Source organism: Budorcas taxicolor, chromosome 17 (genome assembly GCF_023091745.1).
Source record: "Budorcas taxicolor isolate Tak-1 chromosome 17, Takin1.1, whole genome shotgun sequence".
In the NCBI taxonomy this organism is placed as follows: Eukaryota; Metazoa; Chordata; class Mammalia; order Artiodactyla; family Bovidae; genus Budorcas; species Budorcas taxicolor.
The window spans coordinates 67,491,262-67,511,418 of NC_068926.1; the positions used below are offsets into that span (position 1 = coordinate 67,491,262).

Genomic DNA, 20,157 nt, shown 5'->3' on the forward strand with positions numbered 1-20,157 from the left:
AACCAAGCAACATTTTCTTTTAGGTCAGAGCCTTGGAAACTCAGAGACGAACTCAATTTCCTCCAAAACTGAAAGCATTTAACATCCTATCAAATAATCACTTTTGACATCAACTCCCTCGATTCAAGGTCTATTTACTGAACAGCCATCACAGAGAACGGTGCACTGCATAAGCACCAAGCAGGGCACAAGATGCTAAGAGGTAGTCTGGGGTCCAAGAGCAGAAGAGCCAGCACCTGGGTCCAGATCCTGGGAAGTCAGTCTAGCCGGAATCAAAGCAAGAGAGACAAAAGGTACCCGGAACCGCAGGGATCACATGCCCACTGCCAGCAGGGAATGGAGAGAAGAAATTACAGTCAGAATGGAAGCCGATCAACACCAGCTGAGGAAAACTGTTTTCAAAATGAGTTTTAACATCATGTTTAAAAGAAGAAAAGTCTTTCTGCTAAAGTGCATTGTGTTAAAATCTTTTATGATAAAATTTTAATTATCTGTATAATGTTCAGGGGCCTAGCCAGTGTTTAACACTTAACAGTTCATCCCACTTGAGGGAAAAACACCTTTTTTTTTTTTTTTTGCTTTTTTACTAAGCGGGGTGTGACCTTACTGTGACCAAGATGCCCAAGTTTTTTGCTTTTTCACAAAATCTAAGATATTATGGGGCCCTGCATGAGCTGAACAGTAAATAATCACATTTCCTGACTCTGAGAGACTGCCAATTACAGGATGCTCCATTATTTTATGTACCATTAAGAAGGAAAACACCAGGCCAATAAAACATGCCACAACTGGAGGACAAATCTGACTTCGACTATATTAAAATATGAGGAGAAAAATGAGGAAGGGGATCTTAGAACTGACGAAACAGAGACCGCAGAACTACCTCTGTGGAGTCTAAACTTGCCAGCTCCAAGACAGAAAGAAAGACAAAGTCCACAAAATACAGTGTACACAAGTGTTAGCAGGACCGACAGTATACAATAGGGCAGTAGACAAACCAAGGCAGAACTAATTTAAGAAAAGTGAGCGTGGTCTAAATTGTAATCAGCATAAATGATTGTCATGTAGAGGTAAACTAATTAAGGGGGTGGGTGCCCCAGGAGAAGGGCTGACGCAGGATTAAGGCCGCAGCACTGAATGTGAAAATGTTAGGCGAGTTGATTAGATGGACTTCTGGACAACACTCCTTTCTCCGTCCTAACCCCATCCAGCACCACACCAGGGAGACAACTTAGGGGATTTTTTCAATACTTATTTGACATAATTAACTGAAAAATATGGAGTAAGCTATTTCAGAGCCTTCATTATTAGTGCTGTCAACTGGGTAACTTTTCTGAACTACGGAGTCACAACATGTTAGAAGGGACTGCACCCTGAAGACCACCCAAGCCGCCTCATTTCACACGTGAGGAAACCACGGTCCAACAAGGAGGTGGTACGGCCCGCCTACCTGGGGACTTGCACACCAGCCTCCTCACCCTCCCTCTGTCCGAGGCTCATTCTGGGCCATCACACAGGAAGACGGCAGAAGGGCATCCACACAAGCCACACAAACGAAACACATTTCAAAAATGGCAAGCAGCAGCAGCACCATAGATACTGAAGTGGATCCTCCTAGAAGGCACGAGTGTGTGCATATAAAGCATCACACACACACACACACACAGAAGGCACGAGTGTGTGCATATAAAACATCACACACACACCCCCCCCCCAAAGCTAAGTCTCCCCTTTCTGCTCTTTTCCCTTGAATATAAAGCAGCAACATTAAAGATACACTGGAAATGTTAACAAAACCCAATTATTAACAATAGCACCTTAACCTTGACAGATGAGGAAAATGCATCTTCTCAAAACCCAGGAATTTTTGCACTTTTTAATGTTAGTTTGAATACATAGATGTTTAATCAGCTGAATTAAGTAGCAAGGTATTAACAAGCAGCAAGCAAGTGTGGTTTTATTAACCTCACTTTTGTATTTATATAAATTTTTTAAACAGTATCTTTCTGGCTACAATTTTATTGTTGGGTATCTAGTTTTGTCTTTCTATATCTGAAATCAACTGGCTGATTTATATCCGTATCACAATGAACAAATATATTCCTTCATGTATGACAGTTTCAGCATACAGAATGCAACCTCAGCTACCAATTATAGCTGCAAATGAGCAATAGTGTGGAATGAGACAGCCTGCTGGCTTTGTTAGTATTCTGTCTCCTTTGGGGTCCCATGGGGAAAGGGGAGGCTCTGATGAAGAGAAGCCCTTGGCTCATGGTTTATTGTGCTTGCCACCAGCTGCAGACTTCTCATCTCATTAGTTCTTTTAGAATACTGTGGGTGAAGACAGCTGTAGCCTACTTGAGTCTTCAGCTCCTGGGTATTCTGAAGGCTGAATTTGCTATGTACTTTCTGTAATCCTTGGGAAAAAAAAAGAAAAAAGAAAACAAAAAAACAGCAGATTCACTGGGCCAAGGAAAAGCATTTTTTAAATGAGTTTTAAAATCATGTTTAAAAGTAGAAAAATCTTATTGCTAAGGTGCATTGTGTTTAAAATTTTTTTATGATCAAATTTTAATTGTCTGTATAAAATGCCCAGAGGCCTGGCCAGGAATAAGGGCTTAGTAAAACCATCATTATCAAGTTAGGTGTAGTGTCCCCAGACACTGCTCGCTCCACCAATGCTGGTGCCTGAACAACAGGAAAACAATGGTCTCAGCATAAGGCAGATGCGGATCAGTGTTAACACAACTCTGTTTAATCGAAAACTCTGTTTAAGTAAAAAAGGAGGCAAGTCAAGACACCCTTTGGAGAACAAATAAAATCTAATATGGTAAATAAGTGGATTACTGAGTCTCCATGCTGGAGCCACAGAATACATTCATTAAATTCTTATAAATAACTGTTTTCTGTCACTGGAATACAAAAGTTGTGCTACCTCTTGGGTGTACATCTGTTACTCACTACAGCTCTTGATAGAAACTCTCAACAGAAACCAGATTCATTCTGAAGACAAAGAATATTAGTTTTATGAATCTTTTAGCATAGTGGCTGCCCCCCCAACCCCAAACGCAAGTACAAAATCTGTGCTGAGCCAACCCGAACGTCCTTGAGCGAGCCCAGACTGAACTCATGATTATGAATGGGGAAGGGAGCAGGAGGTGGGGGCAGGCTGGTAGAAGCTTCTTAACAGCTTGTGGAAAAATCGAGAGCTCCAGACACCAGAAACTGCTTAAAGAACCACGCCTGGGTCACCGCAGGTGATGCTACCTGTACAGTGAGAAAAGGAAATGCTGGCCAGAACCACGTATGTGAGCAAGTCCTCCACACCTGCCCTCCCTGGCAAAGAGAAACAGCTCTACAGGGTAAACAAAAACTTGAGAGGGATACTAGAATCCTGCAGCCTGCTTGTAAAATGCTGTCCTTTAGCATACAATGATTAATTAGGTGTCTATTCAAATAGCTCAAAGATAATCACCAAGTTTAAAATGCAGATACTGCTGCTCAACTCAGCAGAGCTCACTTCCTCTAATCACACCCTAAAAGTAAAGACCAGGATGGGGAGAGAGCTGAATTAAATAGGAAGATAAATAACAAATATCATTTATTAGCACTGCGCTGGATTTTTCAGTACTGTGGCACTTAGAAAAAAGGGGTTCACAGATACTATCATCACTAACCCCAGTGTGTAACTCACTGGAGCTGAGAAAACTCAGGTGACTCCAAAGGGAAAGCCTATTAAAAAAAAAATAAAAAGTTTGCATTAAATTTTGCCAAGTAACAAGAGGTGTAAAGAGAAATTAACATTTACTAACTTGTTTAAGAAACTCAAATTTTCAAATAAGCAGCTTTCTTTCTGATTTTTAATTACATCTCCCCAGTGACTCCTCACCCTTTCAGGTTCCCACAGAGTACCATTAATATAGTATAAGTAAATCTTATTAATTCAGGTCCTACCACCTTGGAATTTATAATAATTCGGACAGGGGCCGGACTGAAGTTTATCTTTGCATGATCTATGAAAAAAAGATTTGCTACACAAATTAATAGAGTAACAAGATCTCAGGAGGGCTGTTTAAACAGTTCAGAAGTGTTTTAGAGCAATTCAGAAGCATTCATTTGCATATAATTATTATGCTAATTACAAATCATTCTTATCTATTCATTAAAGCAGATTCCCAAAGGACCACTAATTGTCAATAACTTGTTGGCCTAGTTTCTGTTGCTGAATGTACCTCAAAGGAACAGAGTGGCATTAAAAAATATTCTCTAATTCAGCCCTCTCATTAATCCTTACTGGCTTCTCACCAATGAATCCTTAAAACGGAATTTTTAAACAACTGCCCTGAGAACTGAGAAATGCAGTCAAACCTACACACCCAAGCAGAACACTTGCTTGTAATCTTTTCAACCTCACAGAGACCCCGCACAGTGAGAGTTCGGGTGGGCGAGCGTGGTGGACAGGGGAGGGGGACGGAGGCTGTCAACAGGACCCTGTGCTGAAAGGTGGCCCCAGCCTCAGGCACTGCTGGGCTAGAGCATAGCTAGGGCAATCGCCTCCTCCATTCTTTCTCATCTTGTCCGAATCACAGCCAGAGTCTGCCAACCCTGTCATGTTTATGAAGGCAGACCTCTCAAAGCCTTTGGAAGGTTACAAATTAATACAGAAAGAGAAAAAAAAAAACCAGAATTTCAGCCATGAAAAGAAGTTACAACCAAAAACCTGATGTCAACAACCCAGCAGGGAAACCAAATAGCTGGGGACCAGAAGAGGGGCTTCCCGGGGAGCCAGGGCTGGTAGGTATCCCCCAGGTCTCCCCTACAGGGGTCAGCAGGCTACTGGTTTGGAGGAGCCCATACTTCATGCACAAATATATGCTGTATTTGTTACTGCCACATATTTATTACTATGTATTTACATATTATAGCATTAAAAAATATATTTTAAACTCTTCACATCAATGAAATTAAGTACCAACACACCAATAAGTCAGTTTTATTAAAGATGATTGTTAAATATTATATATTTCAAAATTAAACTGCATACGCCTAAAATGTAAATAGTAAGTTTAGGAAAGTTTTATTTAATATGTGCTGTGCCTAGTCACTCAGTTGTGTCTGACTCTTTGTGACCCCATGGACTATGGCCCGCCAGGCTCCTCTGTCCGTGGGAATTTCCCAGGCAAGAATACTGGAGTGGATGGCCATGCCCTCCTCCAGGGGATCTTCCCAACCCAGGGATCGAACCCAGGTCTCCTGCACTGCAGGCAGATTCTTTACCAGCTGAGCCACCAGGGAAGTCCAAGAAACTGGAGTGGGTAGCCTTCCCCTTCTCCAGGGGATCTTCCCAACCCAGGAATCAAACCAGCTCTCCTGGCATTGCACACAGATTCTTTACCAGCTGAGTTATCAAGGAAGCTTCCCTGATGGCTCAGATGGTAAAGAATTCCTATTCTTAACATAAAATGCATTTCCTTAAATGACAGTAGACCGCAAAATGTACTACATTAAATTCCTTAGAGTGGGAATGTCCTCTTGAGAACTTACAGGTGAGCCCTCTCCAGTACAATGTTCATTTTGGTGCATGACCTGGGCTTCAGGCACAGCTGCTCAGGACCCCACTGATTACATTAGCACCAATTTAATAAACACCAATAGGATATGGCTTCCCTGATTCCTCAGCAAGTGAAGAATCTGCCTATAATGCAGGAGACACAGGAGAGACAGGTTCAGTCCCTGGGTTGGGAAGATCCCCAGAGGAGGAAGTGGCAACCCCCTCCAGTATTTTAGCCTGGAAATCCCACGAACTGAAGAGCCTAGCGGGCTACCGTCCAAAGGGTCTCAGAGAGTTGGACATGACTGAGCGACTAAGCTCAGTTGCTTAATTATAAGTATATAATTAAATATAATATTTAATTAAACATTATAAACATACAATTTAAATTATACATTTTAACTTCAAAATATATAATATTTAACAATCATCTTATAATTGCAGAAAAAATTTAACTCTTTTTTTCAAACAATAATACAAAATCTGATAAGCAGGATCATTCCTGCTGCTGTTTTTGGAAACCTTATTTTTGTTCTGGGCACACACCTCCTCCTACTTAATCCTCCTCACAACCTTGGGACAAGGTACTACCATCGCAATTGGGGATGAGAAAGTGAAGGTCCTGCCCAACCAAGTTGACAGCAGCTGAGCAGGGCTAGGACGCAGAGAGATGCTGTCCTGTGGACAGCCAGGCTCAGAAAACTTCACTGCAAAAATGCGATGTGGTTTACACTCATCACCTGATAAGGCTCAAACACTTCACTCCCAGATCAGTCTAAAGAACCTCTCCTTGAGGGCTTCCACTGCTTTGGGCCTTCATAAGGAATACACTTTAGAAACTTGATTCGGAGCTGTTTATGCTGATTTCTTTAAAAATATCTGTCATTAGCTGCTCAAAAACAAAAGAAAACCCGCAAAAAAAAGTTTTCTAACTCTTACCAGACCATTTCTCCCCACCCAGGAAAACTTCACACTTGACCACCTCCATCACCCTCTCTTTTTTTTTTTAAACTCTGAAGCCGTGCAAAAGATTTAGAAGTAAACACTAATAACAGGTTCTAGTGGGAAAAGTATCTTCTGCCACATAAGCTGGTATACGCAGAGTTTTCAGGGAGAATTTTTATATTCTTGCCAAGATTTAAGCTAGCAGGAGATAAGCAATGTGTTCTTTTCCCACAAGAGGGCACTGCCATCCAACTATGCCTTCAAACACACAGGACATTCTCTAAGTCCACCCCTGGATGCAAACCTAAGTATTCCAGAGTACTTGACCATGTAAGGCAGCAGAAGCAAGTGGGAAACATTTTCACATTTCTTTTTAATAAGAACCATGCTTACATTTATTTATATCTTCTTTGAGAAACGGTGGGAAAAAACAAAATGCCTCTGAAAGTCACTACAAAAAGGATCCTGACAATGGTTTGCTTCACAGCATAGCAAAGGGGGATGAGACAAGCCACCAACAAGCGAAATTTCTTAAGCAAAAGCAAGACCACTGCTGCCTCAAAACCTGCAACTTGAGTTGTTCTGTTGTCTTTTTTTCCGGAGCTGAAGGAGGCCACGACTCCAAGTCAGGAACTGAGTCACAGTTCTCACCTCTTTATTATGCACACACTTTAATAAAGAGCTTTTGGAACTCCTGAACACAGGCCAGGAATAAGCAGCACCCTTTGGAGATAGAAATGAGTATCTGGGTTTATTCTAGTGGCAGAAGGAAGAGGTTCTCAACTAGGCTCGGTGTGGGCTCATGCCAAGGAGACTCGAAGCACTGGGCAACCTCAGGCTCCTCGCACTTGCTGGAAGCTGGCCACAGACTTCTAATAAACAAAAGCTCTTTTCAGGGCTAAAGAACAGGATAGCCACAGCTCTGGGAGGCAGACCGCCCTTCTCAGGAAGTGAGAAGCAGCAGCTGGGATACAAGGAACATCTAAGATGCAGGTGTTTCCAGAAAGCTGTGAGCAAGAACGAACTGGAGTGACAACCAGCCCTAACCATTATCATCTACCAAGGGTTATTTCTGAAGTCTATTAGGTTGACCCCCAAAGTGTCATTTTTGCAGCTCAAAAGCTGACAAATATTAACAATTTCATATGGTCCGATCAAATATTTAACTTTTTCCAGTCGAACTTCATCATGTTTCTAATTTTAAAGAGGAAAAAAAATGTAATCTTGTAAAGATTATTTAGAAAGCATGTTTTCTGATTCTTACATTTCTTTAAAATTATGAAGTTTTTTTCTGAAGGCAGTGCAATAAAGCACATATTGCCAAGACTATCTGCTCAAATGTGTAACATCTGGGCACTGTCTCACAGAACGTCTGATCAAAAGAAAAGATATGCCTGAATCCTTCCTAGAGCACAAGAAACAAACACTGCTTAAGTTTGACCAAAATTTACACGCCTAAATACATTATACCATGTTTCAACAGCTTTCCATGGCTTACATTTAGGAAAAAGTATGTTTGAAAAGAGCAGTAACTTTAAAACAATACATACTCAAGGTTTAAAACACTTATAAAGTGCCAGACTGTTCAATACTCAAATAATGGAATGGTGCTCAAAGTGAAAAACAGCTGCTTCTGCTGCTGGTAACTCACTTCAGTCGTGTCTGACTCTGTGCGACCCCACAGAAGGCAGCCCACCAGGCTCCCCCATCCCTGGGATTCTCCAGGCAAGAACACTGGAGTGGGTTGCCATTTCCTTCTCCAATGCATGAAAGTGAAAAGTGAAAGTGAAGTCGCTCAGTCGTGTCCAACCCTCAGCAACCCCATGAACTGCAGCCTTCCAGGCTTCTCTGTCCATGGGATTTTCCAGGCAAGAGTACTGGAGTGGGGTGCCATTGCCTCCTCCGAGAAAAACACCTCAATGGGTGGAAAAGGCAAGTCTTATACGCTCGTTTCCAAAGGCAACCGAGACTTCAGAAAATCAGATTCAGAGGAGCATACTTCTGCTGTCAACTGCTGCTCTGCCCACCAAAACATATTCACCAAACATACAGATCATAACCAGGGAACAAACAGTCAGTGCTGGAAAGAACAAGCGAAAAGCACAAACTTCAGAAGCCAACTCATCTTCCTGGAGATCGCCATCATCACGGGACTTCCTACAAGCGGCTTGGATGACCCCACCAATCCCATTACTGTCTGTGGATATGCAATTAAATGATGGGGCTCTTCATTTAGTGGCTCAAACGGTAAAGAATCTGCGTGCAATGGAGGAGATCCGGGCTCAATTCCTGGGTTGGGAAGACCCCTGGAGAAGGGAATGGCAAGCTACTTCAGCATTCTTGCCTGGAGAATGTCATGGACAGAGGAGCCTGGAGGGCTACAGTTCACGGGATCACAGAGAGTCAGACACAACTGAGCGACTAACACTTTCACATCTTCATTTAGTAAGGTAATAAACTCCAAATCTCCCGTCTTGTCAGCCTACGGACCCGGACTTTGCCGGCACCCTGGAGTCCAGCGCTGGTCTCTATCAGATGTGAGAAAAAAAGCTCTTTGGTGGAGGGCACTACACACCACCAGATTACATGATCAGAACAAACTCACTCCAAGCCACTCAGAAACACTTTAACACATTCACTGACTAAGAATCCTGTACACTCTTCAGACAGACACAATTCTTACTTTATCTGGAAAAGTATTTACCATGCCAACAGAGAGCAAATAGCTAGTTCCAATAAATGTTTGCTAAGTGAACATGAAAATATATGAGTGATGTTCTCTATTTTAAGTACCCACATCAAAAGACATCCCAGGGTCTCTAATCCTTTTACTCTATGCATGCAAATTTCCAAACATGCCAGAGTTTAGGGGTTACGGATGGAGGGAACCAAGGCCACCGATGAAAACTGCTATTACGATGGGGTGGGGGAGAACAGGGGACGCACAGGAAGATGGACGGAAGAGCAGGCACTTGCTTGTTCTACATCAGTCGAGAATGCTCTTCATCAACATCATGCTAAGGAAGAAACGCCATGCAGAGAGATGTTCTAGAAGAAGTAAGTCAGCAGCACTGCTCTTGAGTCCTGGCTGCCCTCCGTCAGTAATGGCAAGTCACAGCACTTCGCTCGGCTCAAACTCCTTAACAGTGCAACTCATGACTGCTGTGGATGTTCTCAACCATGGCCTCCAACTGAGATTTCCTGGGCTTCCAAAATCCTAGAAGAGTTCCCCCTACCCTGTTCACCGGGAACAGGGCACTAAAGCTCTTCTCAAGAGTGAGCAGAGATCACCTGGAGAGCAGGACAGGGTCCAGAGCCCCGGAGGTGCCGACCTGGCCACCGTGGCAGTTATACTCGTGGGCAGGAAAGGATGAGAACCTGCAAGCGACAAACTGGGCAAAGGGGGGTTCAAAAGGTCGGAACAAGGAAGAGATAAGAATGAAATCTGAGCCTCATCTCAAAAGTACAAGCGTACTGGGTCCCCCACAGTGAAAGGGCCCCCCCGAGCTCCCCGAGGAAGTCTCCGCCAAGGACTCGATCAATCAGACCACACCGTGCATATCCTGTCTGTGACCCAGAATCAATACAGCATGTGAGTTTCCAACTTGTCTCCTCCTTTTAGGAATACCATCTTCAGACAACCAGCACCAAGTTTACAAAACTGGGCAACTCTTGGTTTTGAAATGCCTCATTTAGGAAAAATCTTTCACCTTTAATCAATACACTCTAAGATGCTGACACGAGGGGCAAAAATCATTCTCTTTAAACTTGCTGCATTTTCATTTGGAATGGAGCTATAGTTTTAAACTACATCTACCGAACAACTTAATACTTTTAGGCCATCAATATTTGCTTATTATTGACATCTAAAAAACAGATGTTAAGCTATGTATCATTTTTAGACCTGTGAGCCTTAAAAATGTGAATCGAACACTTTTTCTATGAAAAAAGAACTGGAAATGGTAAAAATCAAGTCCCATACATGTACTTTAGAGGAAGCATAGACTACAGAGGAAGGCTGATACAATCCTTTCTGGTTACACACAAATACCTAAAAATGTGGTTCCAATTTTTTTTCTTTTTTTAAACCATGCTCATTTTCTTTCAAATTACTTCCAAAAATAAAGGTCTCTCTGATGTTAATCGTGTGTACACTTCAGCTCACACTTTAAAGAGTCTCTCTCTCCTGGGAAGTGACTTTTGTATACAAATCATGGGAAGCTACTTAGACAAAGTGCTGGAGATGATTAAAAGGGGCCAGATTCAAATTTATACCTTAAAAACAAAAGCAGAAGCAGATGTCAGCTGACTCATTTGTGTATATTCTGGAAATGAGCTGAAGATATGCATGTGCGTTTCATTAGGACATTTAAAGGATTCTCAGCTTTTTACTGTGGTTAAGTATCAAGAACAACTTTAGAAATTAAAAACACTTTGAAGCTTATATTCCACCGGAATATATGCTGGACACCTTGACTCCTCCTTACAATCTGATCTAACTGAAACACTTTTTAATCTCACAGAAAGGCGTCTGCTCATGTAGAAAGGACAGTTTTTAGAACTGAAGGTACATCATATATACATCATGGTCTAGGATTAGTGAAGAAGGAACTGAAGCAGCATTTGCTCACTTAATACTCTAACAATAAAAACTTCATTTCCTCCAAACTATTGCCCACCCCATCCCCTAATTTTAATACCGCACAGGGGTAAAAGTCTGCACCTTCCCACCAAACCTTTATTGAAAAGCTCTTGACATAGGCAATGAGCACCTTGCTGGGTCCTAGAAACACAGAGGTGATCAGTCCAGTCCAGGCCCACAAGGGGAACCCGGTTTACTGAGGAAGTCTTTTGAGGAGTGACGTCCGGGTTATATCTGAAATGGGGGCTGGGTGGGAGGCTGACAGGACACAGGAGGTGAGTGCGGGCAGGGGCATGTGCTTGGTGGCAGAAGGCGCCTTCCTTCTTAAAGACTATAACATCCTAGTATTTCACTCTAATGCCTCTTTTCACTAAAACAAGAAATCTGTTGTTTGGCCAGAAGATGGCCGGGTGGGGACATTTACACCGAAGTCACAGACTGCTCAGCTCTTTCATTAGGCAGTGACGTATCTTCTAGAAACTATACAAAATACTGGCCACATGAAGTCCTATGCAGACTTCCCATTAAGGCATCAAGGGAAAAAACCAAGTAACCCATCACTTTAAACGTATGTATGATTCCTGTAGCAAACTACTCGGTGACTGCGTCACACTGGCAGAAGTTCAGAGTCATTGTGACAATGTCATCCTTCGATTACGTAAAGACGTCAAAGCCCCCAACCTGAGCATTCAGAGTCACTGTGGATCTAATCACACCCCTTCTGTGCGCGGTGAAATATGGTATGTTAGCGTGACCCAAACCCAGCAAGTGTACAATGAGAACTGTCTGACACCAGCAAACCAGCATTGAGAATTAGATACTCAAAGTCATCAACAGTTGCTCTTAACTAAAATGGCGTTAAGGGCTGTGTTTGGGTTAAATCCACCTGCAGTGACGGAAAACGCCCACCAGGTGGAGTAAAAAGATTCAAGCTTCACTCCCAACTTCTGGTTTCTTAACTTCCACCCAATTCATATTCATCCTGATTTGGGAGACGTGGCTAAACCCTCTCAAAATTACTGTTTCCATTTCTTTTAAAGCAAGTAATATGCAGGACAGAAATTCAACCATTTAAGAAAAATTAGCTCATTCAAGAAAAACTAGGGATCATTAAACACAAAATGAAAACCAAGGAATTAAGTTGGACTGAGACTAAAGTGAAGTCATTCAGTTGTGTCCGACTCTTGCAACCCTGTGGACTATAAAGTCCATGCAATTCTCCAGGCCAGAATACTGGAGTGGGATCGAACCCAGGTCTCCCACACTACAGGTGGATTCTTTACCAGCTGAGCCACCAAGGAAGCCCAAGAATACTGGAGTGGGTAGCCTATCCCTTCTCAAGTGCGTCTTCCCAACACAGGAATTGAACTGGGGTCTCCTGCATTGCAGGCGGATTCTTTACCAGCTGAGCTACCAGGGGAGCCTTCCAGGAGTTCAGGTACCAGCCTGAGCTTGGAGGGATCTCCACACCTGCAGGCCTCCCTGCTGGAAATCCACCTTGGCCTATTCATAGGAACCAAGCTCCCAACTCCAGCGTCAGTTTATCCTTAAAGAACAAGTTTTAGGTACAAGTGATCGCTGGTGTGGCAGTCACATCCTAAGATGACCCCTCTCTCTCTCCACTGAGTCATAACCTTGTGTAATCACCTCCCCTGAGAACAGGTGGAGCCCGTGACTTGCTTCCAGCCAAGCGACTAAGGCAAAGGTGATGGACTGTCATTCTTGAGGTTACATCATACAACCCTTCCCTCCATTTGTGGTGATCTGTCATGTAGAAACAGAAAACCCTACACTGAGTGAGAAGAGGTCGGCCCCCTATGCCGTCCACACCTCTGCAGACTCGGCCTCGTCTACCCCGTCCCCCACATCTAATCTAGCTACCCACGTTTGCTGAAGAATCACCATTACCACCATCTTATACGTTATTTCTCAACTGTCTATACGTAAGCAAGCAATAGACATTACCCTGTTCCCTCCCCATTATCTTGGAAAGGATTCCCTATCAGTACAAACAGGCTCACTCCCTTCTGGAAGCTGCACTGAACTCCACCATACGGGTGAACCACATTCACATTAGTTCCCCACCTATGGAGAAACATCTGAGACTTCATATCGTTTCCTTATAAAGTTCTTACGTTTATCTATTTGGTACTTCACACTGAAGCAACAGATTTTATTTTCTTGGGCTCCAAATTCACTGCAGGCAATGACTGCAGCTGAGAAATTAAAAGATGCTTGCTCATGGGAAGGAAAGCTATGACAAACCTAGACAGCGTATTAAAAAAGCAGACATCACTTTGCCAGCAAAACGTCCATCTAGTCAAAGCTATGGTTTTTCCAGTAGTCATGTGTGGATTTGAGAACTGGATCATAAAGAAGGCTGAGCACCAAAGAATTGATGCTTTCAAACTGTGGTGCTGGAGAAGACTCTTGAGAGTCCCTTGGACTGCAGGGAGATCAAACCGGTCAATTCTAAAGGCAATCAACCCTGAATATTCATTGGAAGGACTGCGGCTGAAGCTAAAGATCCAATATTTTGACCACCAATATTTTGATGGCAAGAGCTGACTCACTGGAAAAGACCCTGATGCTGGGAAAGACTGAGAGCAGGAGGAGAAGGGGGTGACAGAGGATGAGATGATTAGACAGCATCACTGACTAAATGGACAAGAATCTAAGCAAACTCTAGGACAGAAGAGGACAGAGGAGCCTGGTGTGCTGTGCGCAGTCCACGGCGTTGCAGAGAGTTGGACACGATTCAGCAACTGAACAACACTGCTTTAGACTGAGTAGGACCAATTCTGAGAAGTGGAATTTTGCTGGGGCTAAGGGGACATACATCTGCAATCCTGCTTACAGAGGCTGTGCGACTTACAAGCCCACAGGGATATACGGGAGTGTGCAATGGGTCGCCCCAGCCACCCAGGTGCAAGTCATCAGTTTCTTCATTGCCCTCAAGCTCATTAAGCTCATTTGACACGTATTCACACGCAGCCACTCAGTGAAGAGCAGATAGGTTCCTGAACACAGAACAAGACACAGCAATGAGACAAACAAGAGCTGAAACTCAGAAGAGGGGAAGACTGATGCGAAGAAAGGTGAAATCCCCCAAAGCAAGCTCTGCAGGACACACAGGCTACTGCCCGAGAGGAAGGACCCCAGACTCCACCAGGCACCAACCACTTCACTGTGCTGGGTCTGTCTCACCCAGAGTGTGAGTCTCTGGAGGGCACTGGAGCCACCTCAAGGAGCTACTGGGGGCGCGCCAGCCACACCGACTGAGCCCTGCGACAGGGACTGACTGCTATGACAACACTGCCCTTTCAGAGATGCAAATACGTCCTCAAAGCCTCCTTTGACACCGTGGGCTCTCATTTCCAAGGAACATAATAAAAGTGCAGAATCAAATGAACAAATAAATTCAACAGAAAACCCAAAAGGGATCTGGCAAGAGGGAAGGATGGCTAGGTGGTCTAGGTGTTTGCCACAGAAGCTAATTCTGACGCAAACATTAACTAGAGGAGGCCAGAGATCAGATGGAGCCTGAAGGGAGAGTGTGGGACAGCCATCCGTGCCAGCAGAGGGCACACGAGAGGCTCTCGGAAAGCAGAGCTCGAGCCCCTCGACTACCCCAGCCTCACCCACCTCCGCCTTCACACACGCCAAACTGTTGAGGGCACCCGCACCTCCCACCACACAGCTTTCCTTCCCCTCTCCCCTTTATAGCAGAAAATATGCATGTTGAGTCTCTTCTCTTTTTTAAAAAATGTCCAAAGGTCTGAGAATCCTTCCACGATATCATTTGCACTTGTATTTTCCACGCATGACACACAGTTCACAGCAGCGCTGTTTACAATTGCCAGAGGGTGAAAACAACCCCAATGTCCACAAAGAGAAGGATGCATAAACAAAACGTGGCATTCACACACTGGACTAGTCTGCTCCCATGAAAAGCAATGACGTGGCAGACGCACCCTGGAAAGATTACACAGAAGCAAAAGCCAGACACAGAAGGCTATATGAAACAGCCACAACAGACAAGGCCATGGGGCAGAAAACACTCAGTGGCACACAGGCTGGGGGGAGGGAGCAGTGTGGGGAGACGGACAGAGTGTCCTGCTGCAGAGATGAGCATGCTCTAGGGCCGGATGGCGGTGACGCACAGGCAACACTGGAGATGCACGTCACACCACTGCACGTTTAAAAGTGGCTAATATGCATATTCTCACAATAAAAAAAAAGGCACTGTAAAATCAGCAAACTTTAAAACAGGCTATTATTCTACTGGGTTTATGGAGAAGGGAATGGGAACCCACTCCAGTATTTCTGTCTGGAGAACTCCATGGACAGAGGACCCAGATGGGCTACACAGGACATGACTGAGCGAGTAACACTTTCACTTCCTGGTATCTAAGCGGTAAAGATCCGCCAGCAATGCAGGAGATACAGATTCAATCACTGGGTCAGGAAGATCCCCTGGAGGGGCAATGGCAACCCACTCCATTCTTGCCTTGGAAATTCCATGGACAAAGGAGCCTGGAGGGCTCCAGTTCATGGGGTCACAAAGAGTTGGACATGACTGAGCAACTAAAAAATAATAATTATCTTACTAACCTTTAAAGGGTAACTTGGCGCTGAAAAAGCTGCACATACTTATGTGAAAAACCGCACATACATACTTATTCACTCCCCAAACCATGCTCGTACACAGATTCTCAGAACTCCTGCTACGAATAATGACCACGACGGTGAACATTTATTCCACTGAGCACTGCTCTAAGTGTTCACGCTTAATCCTGTGAGGTGATTAGCCCCATTTTACACAAGATAAAACAGGCACAGAGAGGCTAAGCAACCAAGGAGCCAGCAGGCAGCAACCGCAGAATCTGAAGCCAATTGAACTTCTGGTTGCACATCCTCAGGGCCACTGCCCTGGACTCACAACGGAGACCCCTCCCCCGGCCCACCCTGCCTCTCCCTGTCCATCCACCCACACGGCTTTCCGAGAGCCCGCCACCTGCTGCACCCCTGCACCGCGGGGCCTTCCACCCGGAGCCGCTGGGGTGGGCTCTCGCCTGCAAACACTGACTGGGAGCCCATCGTGGCCCGAGGACAGGAACCAAAAACCACTCCGGTGGCCCTGGAAGCGACAGAGGTGCCCTGCGCTCGGCAGAACAACGTGCAACGCAAACCTGTGGGGCCAGCACGCCTTTGCGGGACACCCACAGGAGGGTCTGAAGGCCTCCCCGGGAGCACCCAGCCCCGTGGGCTGCGCGCACTGCTGCTCCGCGTGTCTGAGCTCTCCCGACCAAGCCATCAGCTCACCCACACCCAGTCTCCTGCCACCCTGCCACCACCCTCCCACAAACACGAGCTTGTGGCGAGAAGAGATACAGGAACAATAAGGGGCCAGACAGACATCTGAATGTGGTTTTCAAGAGAGAACATACTTTCATTTCTAAGGATAAAAAATAGCCTGATATAACTTCAGAGGTGAAAGTACTTCTGAAACTAAAATAACTTCGAATGACAGCACAACCAAAACTTCAGAATCTCTATGACAAGGGACCCTTATCAGTGCTCACAGCTCTTAAGGGAGGGGGCACATAGAACAGGACCTGGCTGAGCAGAGGTCCAATCTTTGTTTTTGAAAGCTTACCTTTCAATTTCAATGGCAAAACCAGACATTCCTTAGGTTTTTTTTTTTTTTTTTTGGTTCATCTTACAACACTGCTCAAGTTCAGGGAATAAGCGCCAAAACTGAAATGGAAACGGACCGTAACTGAACATGTTGTGCTGACACAACTAACCGAGAGGTGCCACCCTTACTGCAAAGTTTCAGCGGCAGAGACGGCTGCTGGCTAGTTTAGCACGTAAAAAGGCCACAGCTGTGCCCCACATACTGTAAGAACTGAGTTAACATTTACTGGGTTAAAGTAATAACAAGGGTCTTAACTGGTGGTAGGGGGGTGGGGCTGGTGAGGAATAAAGTGTCCTTTGCAGGTGAAAACAATTTTTAAAAAAATTAAGTCAAAAGTCTAGAGTACTTGTATCTACATCCAGTAAGACTCAACACAACTATTAAACTGGGATATTCTACCATCACCTGTTTTCCACAAATGACAACTTTAGCCCTGAGTTACTGAAAGAGGAGAGTGAAAAAGCTGGCTTAAAATCCAACATTCAAAAAACTAAGATCATGGCATCTGGTCCCATCACTTCATGGCAAATAGATGGGGAAACAATGGAAACAGTGACAGTCTTTTATTTTCTTGGGCTCCAAAATCACTGCAGATGGTGACTGTAGCCATGAAATTAAAAAATGTTCACTCCTTGGAAGAAAAGCTATGAACCAACGTAAACAGCATATGAAAAAGCAGAGACATTACTTTGCTGACAAAGGTCTGTCTAGTCAAAGCTGTGGTATTTCCAGCAGTCACGTATAGATGGGAGAGTTGGAGAATAAAGCAAGCTGAGGACTGAAGAACTGATGTTTTTGAACTGTGCTGCTGGAGAAGACTAGTCCCCTGGAGTGCAAGGAGGTCAAAGCAGTCAATCCTAAAGGAAATCAACCCTGAATACTGGAGGGACTGATACTGAAGCTGAAGCTCCAATACTTTGGCGACCTGAAATGAAGAACTGACTCCTTCGAAAAGACACTGACGCTGGGAAAGATTAAAGGCAGGAAGAGAAGGGGACAACAGAGGATAAGATGGTTGGATGGCATCACCAACTGGATGGACATGAGTCTGAGCAAGCTCTAGGAGTTGGTGATGAAGAGGGAAGCCTGGCGTGCTGCAGTCCATGGGGTCGTAGAGTCAGACAAGACTGAGAGACTGAACCGACACTGAAAGTTTAAGTTAAAATTCTGCTCTCTTAATCAGACTTTAAATGTATAAGGGACCCATGGTATCTAAAGAAACTAAAGAGAACTCTCGTAAAATAACGTTTTGGTTTTTTTTTCCTCTCAATGAAAGCAAACCCCTATGTACCCCGGGTACACTGAGACTTCTTAAAGGGATCACTTGTGCAACGCTGACATCCACACGAGAAACCCCCCCTCATCTCCTGCTCTCTCACCTCTGGTGCTGCTCTCATCTCTTTCTGGACCCAGAGCTGAGCTCCAAACTTACTTCAGAGTAGAAAAGTAGGCCACACAGAGTCAAACAAAGGAACTTGTAGAGGTGAGAGGTTAACAGGTGAAAATGCTATCAAGCTGTGCGTAGTACTTACCGCTGGCTCGACTTGACTTCGATCTGCAATGTCTATGTGGACAATTTCGACCGTTTTCCACGTGTTCGGATCTAGACCGTGTACCTATGAATGACAGAAAGGAAACAAGGCCAGCTTAAGACTCTTCTTGTTAGGCAAAACTAGTATGCTTCCATACATAATCTTTATCTTGAGTCTCTCAGAGTACATCAAAAGCCATACTAAAAACCACCCAAGCTGCTATTTCATTAAATCAGCTGTCTGAAGGCTGGAAGGAGGGAAGAGAATGCTGCCACATTCACAGAAATCGCTCATCATTATTTTCTGGTAACTCTTAGAGATGACTAATACAAAAAATAAACCTCACCTATGTTTAACCCAATTGATACATGACAAAGTCCTTGAAACCTCTAAGTCCTAGACAAACAGAAGGTGACATTGTAATTAGATTTTAACAAGCTGCACTGTAAGCTCTAAAACCTCTCCTGAACTTGATTCACCCTAAAGGTATTCTGCTTCAGTAGGATGTCAATTCCTCTATACCTCATGTCATTCAATCATTTACTTCTGAAATTCCATCAATGAACCCATAAAGAGCTGTTTAAAAATTGCCAAAGGCAGGCCCATTTGAACGCTAAAGATGGCAAATTAAATCATTAGACCAAAGCATACCAAAATACCTCATTCAGACTCTAAATTTTAGTTTACTATGAAAAAAAAAAAAGTCAAGTCAAGTGAGTGATCATCTTGAAGAAAAACTCAAGTTAAATACTCTAAATTATAGTTCAAAAGTTCCTTTGATTGGCACCAGTACCAGAAAAGCAGAGGAAAAACATACTCTACCACCATTACCCATAAACTTACTTTCCTGTAACAGTATATCAAAAGGTTGCGACAGTCGTTCTCAAACTGGAATGCCCACCAGGAAACAGACTGTAGGGCCCCGCCCCCAGAGACTCATGATTCAGTGCACACGGAGGCCTGAGCATCGGCACTTCCAACAAGTTCCCGGATGCCGCTGCTTATTGGTCCAGGGACCAAGAGCCTGGGAACCCCTGGGCCAGGGCATCAACCTACAGCAGACACAGACACCCTACCAAGCTCCCTGCTAAACCTTACAGAAAGTTAGAAGCTACATCTAGTCGTAACCGACTTTCTGGTAATTCACTTGAGGGATAAAAGTGTACCAATTTGTAAAAGTCAGGAGCTTTTCAACATTTTTGTAAATTATTCAAAGTATCTTCTTTCTTCCTGCCTTTTGGGCACTTCTCTGAAATCAACCAATAATTCAGGCCAAATGGAATGGAGGTGAAAATTAAAGCAATCAATTTTGCTATGCACAGGAGCTCTGGCAAATACAGAGATAAAAAAAAATTTTTTTTTAAAAACTTAACAGCTGAAACTAGCTTAAGGATTTCTGTGAGTTTTGTTTACCTACCCTCTCCCAATCCCAGATAAAGAGAGTTGCTGATAAAAACAGCGGCCTCACCAAGTCCACTCACACACCAAGGCAAGGGAACTGACAGGGAAGGCCCACTGGTTTCTGGCGGCAAGCCTGCCTCACCGCAGCAGTCTGACACACGCCAGCATGGCCAGGCACTCATCTAAAGCCGTTGGCGTCACGCTGGCGGTGACACAATGACTACGGTATCCCCATTTCGGAGGCCTTCTACACTGAAAGCCCAGAGTCAAAAACTTACATTTTCTAACGTTCCCAAGTCTGGTTTGTGCCATGTTTCAATTTTAATGAAGAAATCATCTTTCATATATTCGTTCTGCAGAAAACACAACAGCAAAAGACAGTGAC

The 20,157-nt window shown here is 44.1% G+C and overlaps 1 protein-coding gene across 1 annotated transcript in view; it reads right to left on the minus strand.

The window, feature by feature from the left end:
- PITPNB (phosphatidylinositol transfer protein beta) overlaps positions 1-20,157 on the minus strand; it is a 61,906-nt gene that overhangs the window by 21,551 nt on the left and 20,198 nt on the right. The window contains exons 6-7 of the mRNA XM_052654746.1: positions 20,051-20,125; positions 18,372-18,455 (exon numbers count right to left, since the gene is read on the minus strand). Of these exons, the coding sequence (XP_052510706.1) occupies positions 18,372-18,455; positions 20,051-20,125 (159 nt within the window). The remainder of the gene's footprint in view (positions 1-18,371; positions 18,456-20,050; positions 20,126-20,157) is intronic.